Genomic DNA, 11,869 nt, shown 5'->3' with positions numbered 1-11,869 from the left:
GCTGTGTGCATGTCATCGACTGGAAGATTGCTGCAGAATGGAGTCTACAGTGTGCAGAAGCGACATCACCATTCATTTTCTAGATTCAGGTTCATTTTTAAACATCGGACCCTTTTTTTAAATGTTTGCCCTATAAAAATGACATACCCAAATGTAACTGCTGTGGCTTAGGACTTGGACTATGCATATGTTTTATTTTATTTAACTAGGTAAGTGAGTTAAGAACAAATTCTTATATACAATGAAGCCTACCAAAAGGCCACCTGGAGGTAGGGGCTGGGATTTAAAAAATAAAGGACACAACACAACAAAGTGAGACCTAAGACAGCAACACAGCAAAGAGAGACCTAAGACAACAACACAGAAAGGCAGCAACACAACATGGTACAAACATTATTGGGCACAGACAACAGCACAAAGGGCATTACACAAAGCAACGACAACTCAGTATGCGTCTATGATTGAGTCTTTGAATGATGAGATTGCGATAAAACTGTCCAGTTTGTTCCAGTCGCTAGCTGCAGCAAACTTAAAAAAGAGGAGCGACCCAGGGATGTGTGCGCTTTGGTGACTTTCAACAGAATGTGACTGCCAGAACTGGTGTTGTATGGAGGATGAGGGCTTCAGTAGATATCTCAGATATGGGGGCGTGAGGCCTAAGAGGGTTTTATAAATAAGCATCAACCAGTGGGTCTTGCGACAGGTATAAATAGATGCCCAGTTTACAGAGGAGTATAGAGTGTAGGGATGTGTCCTATAAGGAGCACTGGTGGCAAATCTGATGGCCGAATGGTAAAGAACATCTAACACCTTATCTGTCGATCTATAAATTATGTCTCTGTAATCTAGCATGGGTAGGATGGTCATCCGAATCAGGGTGAGTTTGGCAGGTGGGGTGAAAGAGGAGGGATTACAATAGAGGAAACCAAGTCTAGATTTAACTTTAGCCTACAGCTTTGATATGTGCTGAGAGGACAGTGTACCGTCAAGCCATACTCCCAAGTAATTGTTCAAGCTCTAAACCCTCAGAGGTAGTAATCACACCGGTGGCAGATTTTCTGACTTTATACACTGCACTCTTAGAACAGTCGTTAGCAAACAAGGCCAAAGACCCTTCAGAGACACCAATACTCCTTAGCCGGCTCACAAGAATGGAATGACCTACCGTGTATCAAAAGCTCTGGCCAAGTCAATAAAAATAGCAGCACAACAATGCTTAGAATCAAGAGCAATGGTGACATCATTGAGGACCTTTAAGGTTGCAGTGACGCATCCATAACCTGAGCGGAAACCAGATTGCACACCAGCGAGAATACTATAGACATCAAGAAAGCCAGTCAATTGATTATTGTCAAGTTTTTCCAACACTTTTTCTAAACAGGGTAAAATAGAAATTGGCCTATAACAGTTAGGATCAGCTTGATCTCCCCCTTTAAATAAAGGACAAACTGTGGCTGCCTTCCAAGCAATGGGAACCTTCCCAGAAAGGAGAGACCGGTTAAAAAAGGTCAGAGATAGGCTTGGCGATGATAGGGGCAGCAACCTTAAAGAAGAAAGGGTCTAAACCATCTGACCCAGATGTTATTTTGGGGTAAAGTTTCAGGAGCCCCTTTAGCGCCTCGGACTCAGTGACTGCCTACAGGGAGAAACTTTGTAGCGGGGCAGGGGAAAAAGGAGACGTGTAGGGGACAGTCGCATTGGAAGGGGTGGGAGATGAGGAAATGTTGGATGGGGCAAGGAGGCATGGCTGAGTGAAATAGGAATACTGACTTAATGAAGTGGTGATTAATGAGCTCAGCCATGTGCTTCTTGTCAGTAACAACCACATCATCAACATTAAGGGACATGGGCAGCTGTGAGGATGGTTTATTCTCCAGAACTTCTTGGGGGTTAAACCCACAGAGAGGGAATTGCTCCTTAAAGTAATTAACGTTGGCCTTCCGGATAGCCTGAGTGCACTTATTTCTCATTTGCCTGAACGAGAGCCAGTATGCGTCTGCCAAGCCCGTTGACAAATCCATTTCTTGAGGTGGAGCAACTCCGCAAGGGTTACCATTTTTAATTCTCATTTTCTGTATGGGGATGTGTTTGTTAACAATACCACTGAAAATATATATTTTTTAAAAAGGTCCAAGTGTCTTCGACAGAGGGAATCAAGCTGATTCTATACCATTTTACAGAGGCCAGTTCATGAAGGAAAGCTTGCTCATTAAGAAGTTGTTTTTTTTTTGCAATCGTCTATGACAAATCAGGACAGGCCGTTTCACTGAGCAGCCATTACACAAACAGGTGGTGGTTTAAGCATGTCCCAGTTTAGGTCACCTAGCAGGACAAATTCAGACTTAGTGTAAAGGGACCAAGAGAGATCTTAGGGCAGGTAGGGTACAGGTCGATGCCGGTGGAGGACAACAACATCCAGCCACAGTCAACAAAGAGCTATTTGAACGTTTAATGCTTAAAACCAGCAAATCAGATTGTTTGGGGACAGACTTGGAGACAACCGAGCACTCCCCCCACATTTGGAAGATCCGTCTTGCCGAAAAAGGTTCTAACCTGTTGGGGATTAATCAGAATTAGTTGGGTAACATAGATAAGATGTTTTATTTTCATTATATGCTTGTGAGTTACTTCTCATCAGAATGTATCTTGTTGTACTATAGTGGTGGCCATTTGCAGTCATCTGTTCTCTGTCAGGGTGAAGTTACTTGGCCTGCAGAGAGGGGAGAGGTCAAGCTTGTCATCATGTGTAAATGTATAAATGTTAAACCATGTGAAGGGATGATTGATGGGGAACCAATTATCTCTTGGCTCCACAATGTCTGTGTGCCAGTCACTCCCTACTTTTCCCATCGGGGAGAGAAGGATGGCAGTGTCTGGAACCATTCTGTTCCATCTCTCGTTGCCCCTATCTTGACCGAGAGGCTCACTTTCCTCTCCGTGAGCTTGTCCAGAATTGGTTGTATTTGGGATGGGAGTGTCTAAAATGACAATTGATATATATCATTGGGTGGGGGTAATGTCTTGGTACCATTTTGTACCAAGAACGAGATAAGAGCATTGTTTAGGAGACCAAACTGAACAATAATTTATAGCCAATGCTGTCTGGCTAGGGGATATTCTTCTCTGAAATAAAGTCTTTCTTTGTGTAAGTTCCTAAGACCTGTGGTTTGTCATGTCGTCTAGGGGGGGGGGGGGGGGATCTTTGCTATAAAGCATCCCAGTTGCCATTATGTTGACCACTCAACTTTTCATTAGAGATACTGAACTGTTGAAAGTCAAAATACTATTGCAAAAGCTTAATTATTATTAAAAGGTGAAGATTAAGCATAACTCTGACTGGTGTGTGGTTTGCTCTCTCATCATTTGGTAATTAAGGAAATTTCCACAACAAACCAGAAAGGTTAACATCAATATTCAAAACACTCCTTAACCACGTCTCAGTACTGGCCAACACACCTGGATTGGAGCTGTGAACCAACACTTTCAATTGATCCATTGTAGGTAATAAGCTTCTAGTGTTAATAACGTGCAGATAACCCGGGCTTTTACGAGAGCAGAAATCAGTGAAGCAGATATCAGAGCCCAATTGTGGCTAGCAACAGTAGATGGGCCAGGCTGTACATGCACATTTCCAGATATCATCAACAGTAATACGATCAAGGCACGGCAGAGGACAGGGAGAGCTCTGCGGTGCTGATTTATGACATCTGAATGTGCATCAGATAGCAACAAGATCATATTGTACAGCAATTTCATCAGGTAACATGAATACCGTAACTGGCGAGAGGTGGTTAGAATAGGATGGGAGGCCAGGAGTCTGTAACCCATAGAGAGTCAGTGGGAACAAACAGCCTGTCCCACAGTTAGGTAAAGAAAGTTTGTAGTCAACAAAGTATGCAGGAGTCATGAGGCAAATACTAAAATTAAATATATAAAACGACTTGGGGCTAGTTATTGTAAGTTCAGAGACAAAGAAAGTTGAAAAGGATTTATTGTTTTGTTGAATCGTCATGACTGGTTCGAGCCATCTGTTGTTGTTTTTTTTTGCTACTTAACACAGACCTAAGATCAGTTTAAAGATCCACCGGCGTCATTGACGTAGGGGTTTAGCTGGACGTTTCCGACTGGTCTTGGAACTGTGACAACGGGCAGCCTTTTTTTTTTTTTACCTTTATTTAACCAGGCAAGTCAGTTAAGAACACATTCTTATTTTCAATGACGGCCTGGGAACAGTGGGTTAACTGCCTTGTTCAGGGGCAGAATGACAGATTTGTACCTTGTCAGCTCGGGGGTTTGAACTCGCAACCTTCCGGTTACTAGTCCAACGCTCTAACCACTAGGCTACCCTGCCGCCCCTCCACTCTAACCACTAGGCTACCCTGCCGCCCCTACACTCTAACCACTAGGCCTCTCCCTACTCGGCACAATGGGATATGTAGTGATATTGCAACACAGCCACCAGATATGTACACAGTCTTGGACCCTTAACCTTTTTGTTGTTGTTGTTAACAAAACGAACAATCGTATTTGTTGATTGAATCAGACTTCATTAATATAACGAAAAAATCCAGGAATGTCACAAGTTCCTTGAGAAAACCTCGAGAAAATAGCTACTCTACAGAGCGCGGCTAAACTACTTCAGGACACGGTCTGCAGAGCTCCTCCTCCTCACCAGGCTATAACAATGTGTGGTTGGTCAGTTGACAGGTGAAATACCTATCCAGGCGTTGTAAGAGCTGTCAGTCATCAGCATGTCCAAGCGTAGGAACACACCCTCTATTGCATCACAGTTCAGTCGTCAGCAACGTCCAAGCGAAGGAACACACCCCTCTATTGCATCACGGTTCAGTCGTCAGCAACGTCCAAGCGAAGGAACACACCCCTCTATTGCATCACGGTTCAGTCGTCAGCAACGTCCAAGCGAAGGAACACACCCCCCTATTGCATCACGGTTCAGCCGTTACAGATCACCAACGTCATGACCTCATCTGGAATGTATTGACCTTGTCGTCGCCCCCCCCCCCCTCCCCTTGGAAGCACCATGTTTATCTGTTTATCCCGTTTGTACATTTTTAGGTTTGTCACACGCGATTATCTGACACTACTGCTCCGATTTTGACAAGACACTCTAGTGAATGATGCATCCTGCCCTTTTAGGGTGTATATATATATATCTAAATACAGAGAGCCAGTAGAAGGGATCCCGTGATGTTTACCCAGAGTCAATACAGAGGGGATCCCATGATGTTTACCCAGAGTCAATACAGAGGGGATCCTGTGATGTTTACCCAGAGTCAATACAGAGGGGATCCTGTGATGTTTACCCAGAGTCAATACAGAGGGGATCCCGTGATGTTTACCCAGAGTCAATACAGAGGGGATCCCGTGATGTTTACCCAGAGTCAATACAGAGGGGATCCCGTGATGTTTACCCAGAGTCAATACAGAGGGGATCCTGTGATGTTTACCCAGAGTCAATACAGAGGGGATCCTGTGATGTTTACCCAGAGTCAATACAGAGGGGATCCTGTGATGTTTACCCAGAGTCAATACAGAGGGGATCCTGTGATGTTTACCCAGAGTCAATACAGAGGGGATCCTGTGATGTTTACCCAGAGTCAATACAGAGGGGATCCCGTGATGTTTACCCAGAGTCAATACAGAGGGGATCCTGTGATGTTTACCCAGAGTCAATACAGAGGGGATCCTGTGATGTTTACCCAGAGTCAATACAGGGGGGATCCTGTGATGTTTACCCAGAGTCAATACAGAGGGGATCCTGTGATGTTTACCCAGAGTCAATACAGAGGGGCTCCTGTGATGTTTACCCAGAGTCAATACAGAGGGGATCCTGTGATGTTTACCCAGAGTCAATACAGGGGGGATCCTGTGATGTTTACCCAGAGTCAATACAGGGGGGATCCTGTGATGTTTACCCAGAGTCAATACAGAGGGGCTCCTGTGATGTTTACCCAGAGTCAATACAGAGGGGATCCTGTGATGTTTACCCAGAGTCAATACAGGGATCCTGTGATGTTTACCCAGAGTCAATACAGAGGGGATCCTGTGATGTTTACCCAGAGTCAATACAGAGGGGATCCTGTGATGTTTACCCAGAGTCAATACAGAGGGGATCCCGTGATGTTTACCCAGAGTCCACAGAGGGATCCTGTGATGTTTACCCAGAGTCAATACAGAGGGGATCCTGTGATGTTTACCCAGAGTCCACAGAGGGGATCCTGTGATGTTTACCCAGAGTCAATACAGAGGGGATCCCGTGATGTTTACCCAGAGTCCACAGAGGGATCCTGTGATGTTTACCCAGAGTCAATACAGAGGGGATCCTGTGATGTTTACCCAGAGCCAGTAGAGGGGATCCTGTGATGTTTACCCAGAGTCAATACAGAGGGGATCCTGTGATGTTTACCCAGAGTCAATACAGAGGGGATCCTGTGATGTTTACCCAGAGTCAATACAGAGGGGATCCTGTGATGTTTACCCAGAGTCAATACAGAGGGGATCCTGTGATGTTTACCCAGAGTCAATACAGAGGGGATCCTGTGATGTTTACCCAGAGTCCACAGAGGGATCCTGAGAACTGATGGCTGAGAGGATGGAGGTGTGGTGGTGATTCAGTCCGTCTGTTTGACTTCTCTCTCCGCCTGTGGGGATTTTCTCTCCGCCTTTGCGGGTTCTCTTTCTGCCCGTGTGGGTTTTCTGATGACTCCTCAGGTTTCCTGACTGAGCGAATCTCTTCCCACATATATCACATTTATAACGTTTCTCTCCAGTGTGTGTTCTCCTGTGTACAGTCAGCAGTCCTGACTGAGCGAATCTCTTCCTGCATAGATCACAGCTGTAGGGTTTCTCTCCAGTGTGCACTCGTTGGTGCATTTTCAATTCTACTGGCTGAATAAAGCTCTTCCCACATTGATCGCAGCGGTAGGGTTTCTCTCCTGTGTGCCTACGCATGTGTACATTCAGGGATCCCATGTGTGTGAAGCTCTTCCCGCATCGATCACACAGGAAAAGAGAGTTCTCTCTGGGGTGTACGAGCTGGTGCGTTCTCAACTCTCCTTTGGAAACACATCTCTTCTCACACCGTTCACAACTGTAGGGCTTCTCTCCGGTGTGGATATGCTTGTGTTTAGTCAGGAATCCAGATGAAGCAAAGCTCTTCCCACATTGATCACAAACATATGGTTTCTCACCTGTGTGTATTCGTTTGTGTATATTCAGGTTTCCCGAACTAGCAAAACTCTTTCCACATTGATCACAAACATATGGTTTCTCACCTGTGTGTGTTCGCTTGTGTATAATCAGGTCTCCAGAACTAGCAAAGCTCTTCCCACATTGATCACAGACATGAATACCCTCCCACATGTGTTTTCTCTGGTGGTGTCTTGCTAGGTCTTCTGAATGAGCGAAACTCCACTCACAGTGCTTACAGCTGTATATAGCACAGCTACGAGGTTTCTCTCCCATGTGTGTTGGCTGATGTAAAGTCAGTGTTCCCGAGTTAGTAAATCTCTTCCCACATTGATTGCAGACATATGGTTTCTCTCCTGTGTGTGTTCGCTTGTGTTCAGTCAGGGAATAAGCTCTCGCAAAACCCTTCCCACATTGATCACAGCGATAAGATTTCTCTCCTGTGTGTGTTTGCTGATGCCGTTTCAACTTCACTGATGTAGGGAAGCTCTTCTCACAGTCTGAGCAGTGGAACATCACGCCAGTGTGTGTTCGCTTGTGTTCAGTCAGGGAACAGGCTTGAGTAAAACGCTTCCCACATTGATCGCAGCTATAAGGTTTCTCTCCAGTGTGTGTTCGCTTGTGTATAATCCGTTGTCCTGACGTACGGAAACGCTTTCCACATACAGGACAGCCATATGGTTTCTCTCCTGTGTGTGTTCTCTTGTGTCTAGACAGTGTTCCTGACAAAAGGAAACTCTTTCCGCATATAGGACAGACGTATGGTCGCTCTCCTGTGTGTACTGTTTGGTGTCTTCTTAGGTTTCCTGATTGAGTGAAACTCTTCTCACATACATCACACCTATAAGGTCGCTGGATCACTTTCAACCCTGGAGCCTTCCCAGATGATAAGACCCTCCCACTGAGCGAGTGACCGTTGGGGTTGTCCCCTGTGAAACAAAGACATGAAGTTAAGGTTCCTCACATGTACCAAAGTACATAACAATGACCTAGTGTTGAAGTATCTTCCCCATCCAACACAGATGAGCTGCTTTACAACACTGAATAGTTAGTTACGTTTAGCAAATTTGCCTCAATTAATAAATATTGACCAATCAATGAACTGCTACAGAAGCAGATTGTAGTCTAATACACACCATTGTTCCTACTTGATGACATCGAATCTGAATCTCCATATCCCTTCTCTTCTCCTCCTCTCGTAGTTCCACTCAGCCCCAGTGTTTTCCTGCAGTCAACCAGCCGCACAGACACCCTCTTCAAACCCAGTAGTAATGTGCCAGTGGGAGAGGCAGGACCTGGGGACTCGGGGAGAGGGGAGGCGGGTGGGAGAGGCAGGACCTGAAAACCACACAAAGGGAGCCAGTATAAATCAGGAAGGAAACACTCTCCTACTGGTCGAGTCATTCAGAAACCTCAAGTCTCAGCCGTATTTCCTTGACTCCTCTCACTTCTCTGGGCCTCCTGCTATAAAATGCATTAAGGAGACAACCTGAGGTTCCTCCTTGGACTTTCTCCTCCAAATTAATTTATAACAGGAGGTCCAGAGAATGAGAGGAATCAAGGAAATACTGCCGAGACTTTCTGGGAAAATACTCACACCCCTCTGCCTCTGCTCTGGGGTGTGGTTCTCTGGAGCTAACTCCGCCTCTAGCCCGTTGCTAAGATACCGATCCTTGTTTTCCATGTCCCATTCTTCATCGCAGTCTGTAGCATCATCATCAGACTGGCTGGGACTCATGGGTCCCACAGTAGATTCTTCCTGTATCCTACTGATGTCATCTTTCAGTCGGAGTAACCAAGACATTCCCTGCTCCTCCGATTTCACTGAATCTGCATTTTCCCACATTTCCTCCATGATTTTACGTCGCAACGAGCAATGGTTCTTTCCCTTAACTTGGGAGCCATCTATTCCACAACGTTCACACAGGTGTCGTAAATTGTCCTTGGTTAGACAGTGTAAACTCTGTTCGATTTCATCCAACAATGTTTGCTTCTCTCCACTCATGTTGTCCTGCTGGTGGGAACAACAACAATGCAGTCAATGGCAAGACAGCAGGAAGTCCATACACTTTAGATGACCTGTAGAAGAAGAATACAGCAGGAAGTCCATACACTTTAGATGGCCTGTAGAAGAAGAAGACAGCAGGAAGTCCATACACTTTAGATGACCTGTAGTAGTAGAAGAGAGCAGGAAGTCCATACACTTTAGATGACCTGTAGAAGAAGAAGAGAGCAGGAAGTCCATACTCTTTAGATGACCTGTAGAAGAAGAAGAGAGCAGGAAGTCCATACACTTTAGATGACCTGTAGAAGAAGACAGCAGGAAGTCCATACACTTTAGATGACCTGTAGTAGTAGAAGAGAGCAGGAAGTCCATACACTTTAGATGACCTGTAGTAGTAGAAGACAGCAGGAAGTCCATACACTTTAGATGACCTGTAGTAGTAGGAGAGCAGGAAGTCCATACACCTGAAGTAGAAGAATGATACATCACAACACAGTATTAATACGCAGTATTGATAGTGTAATATGATTATTTACAACATTTATTTACCAGTGTACTCTTCTCATCACCTAATCCAACTACCTAATGCAACTACTTCTAAATCAGCGAGAAAGAATCTTTCAACAACAAAAAAAATGCTAGACTTCCTGTAGCAGTTTGGCCCAGATCCAGTGCCTCCAGTTGAAGAACCACACTTCCTCCCCAGATACTTACACACAGGTGTCCAGAGCACGTTAGATAGCTAATTAGCACAGGTGCCCACCAGGGTCTTCCGTCTGTCTTCAGTACAACAAGCGATGTCAACATGAAGACACGGTCGTGTGGGAACCCTCAGTACAACAAGCGATGTAAACATGAAGACACGGTCGTGTGGGAACCCTCAGTACAACAAGCGATGTAAACATGAAGACACGGTTGTGTGGGAACCCTCAGTACAACAAGCGATGTCAACATGAAGACACGGTTGCGTGGGAACCCTCAGTACAACAAGCGATGTAAACATGAAGACACGGCCGTGTGGGAACCATAACCCTACAAAACGATATGTACTCAGTTAAACGTTTAAAAAAATATATATTTCTTTGCTGATATGAAAGATACACTACGTTCCCAAATACGTACTGCAAGCGATGCTTGTTAATGTTGAGAGCAAACGTCAGGCCTCTTAATAAAAAGCCCTCCCCCAGTCAGAAGATACTATCCTCAACAGGTCCTAATCAATAAAACGTCACAATACGGTGCGGAACGTTCCATTTGGCTGCTGGGGGGGGGGGTAAGGAGACCTCAGCTCCACTAAAACCCTTGACAACTACGTGCCGTTTTCAGGGGATTGTTAAATAAATGTTTGTAACTATTTGGTTTTAATAGCATCCTCTTTTAAGCTCATAGTCAGGGTAGCCTAGTGGTTCGAGCGTTGGACTCGTAACCGGAAGGTTGCGAGTTCAAACCCCCGAGCTGACAAGGTACAAATCTGTCGTTCTGCCCCTGAACAGTTAACCCACTGTTCCTAGGCCGTCATTGAAAATAAGAATTTGTTCTTAACTGACTTGTCTGGTTAAATAAAAGTTTAAAAAAAAGTAAAAAAATGGTACCAAGAATATGCAGAACCTTGCTTCAGGGCCTGAGCTACTGGCAGTTAGATTTGGGGATGTCATTTTAGGCGAAAATTAAAAAAAGGGGGGAATCCTTAATTAACATTGTAGGAACCCGATGCAGGACACTTATCCTTGTCTCTAGTGCCCCCTGGTGGTTCAGCAGGACATTACACTGTAATGTGTGATGATGTGGAAGAGGTGGAGGGCATGTGATGCTGTAAGGGAGGTTAAATAAAGGTAAAATCAATTTAAAAAATAACTACGTGAGGGTAGCTAGATCCATTTGGCACGTAGCTACCTAGCCAAGTAAACAACATGTGTCATTTGTATTGAGATAACGTGAGGCTACCCTCAAGTATCTGAAATTACATGTACAACTGATGTTTACTGCTGTTGCCAATGTAGCAGTGTGACGTTGTTCCCCTCGATTGTTCCCCTTCCTTGATGTCCTTCCAGATTCCCTCTGTCTACCCAAGGACGCCAGAGGACAAAAATCAGTTAACCACCTAACTGAGGAACTCAATTTAACCTTGCGCAATACCCTAGATGCAGTTGCACCCCTAAAAACTAAAAACATTTCTCATAAGAAACTAGCTCTCTGGTACACAGAAAATACCCGAGCTCTGAAGCAAGCTTCCAGAAAATTGGAACGGAAATGGCGCCACACCAAACTGGAAGTCTTCCGACTAGCTTGGAAAGACAGTACCGTGCAGTACCGAAGAGCCCTTACTGCTGCTCGATCATCCTATTTTTCCTAACTTAATTGAGGAAAATAAGAACAATCCGAAATTCCTTTTTGATATTGTCGCAAAGCTAACTAAAAAGCATAATTCCCCAAGAGAGGATTACTTTCACTTTAGCAGTGATAAATTAATGAACTTCTTTGAGGAAAAGATTATGATTATTAGAAAGCAAATTACGGACTCCTCTTTAAATCTGCGTATTCCTTCAAAGCTCAGTTGTCCTGAGTCTGCACAACTCTGCCAGGACCTAGGATCAAGAGAGACGCTCAAGTGTTTTAGTACTATATCTCTTGACACAATGATGAAAATAATCATGG

General features: G+C 44.7%; 2 protein-coding genes across 2 annotated transcripts in view; one reads left to right on the top strand and one right to left on the bottom strand.

Moving 5' to 3' along the window:
- The window catches only part of LOC135538300 (zinc finger protein 572-like), a 22,242-nt gene extending 17,240 nt beyond the window's left edge, over window positions 1-5,002 (top strand). The window contains exon 5 of the mRNA XM_064964206.1: window positions 4,791-5,002. Coding sequence (XP_064820278.1) covers window positions 4,791-5,002 — 212 coding nt within the window. The remainder of the gene's footprint in view (window positions 1-4,790) is intronic.
- Window positions 5,003-6,363: 1,361 nt separating this feature from the next.
- Window positions 6,364-11,869, bottom strand: part of LOC135538299 (uncharacterized) — a 43,622-nt gene continuing 38,116 nt past the window's right edge. The window contains exons 11-13 of the mRNA XM_064964205.1: window positions 8,807-9,223; window positions 8,346-8,547; window positions 6,364-8,138 (exon numbers count right to left, since the gene is read on the bottom strand). Of these exons, the coding sequence (XP_064820277.1) occupies window positions 6,568-8,138; window positions 8,346-8,547; window positions 8,807-9,223 (2,190 nt within the window). The 3' untranslated portion in view covers window positions 6,364-6,567. The remainder of the gene's footprint in view (window positions 8,139-8,345; window positions 8,548-8,806; window positions 9,224-11,869) is intronic.

The sequence above is a fragment of the Oncorhynchus masou genome, unplaced genomic scaffold (genome assembly GCF_036934945.1).
Source record: "Oncorhynchus masou masou isolate Uvic2021 unplaced genomic scaffold, UVic_Omas_1.1 unplaced_scaffold_938, whole genome shotgun sequence".
NCBI classification, from domain to species: Eukaryota; Metazoa; Chordata; class Actinopteri; order Salmoniformes; family Salmonidae; genus Oncorhynchus; species Oncorhynchus masou.
The sequence above is the reverse complement of the archived record's forward strand: the minus strand, read 5'-3'. Positions and strand labels throughout refer to the sequence as shown.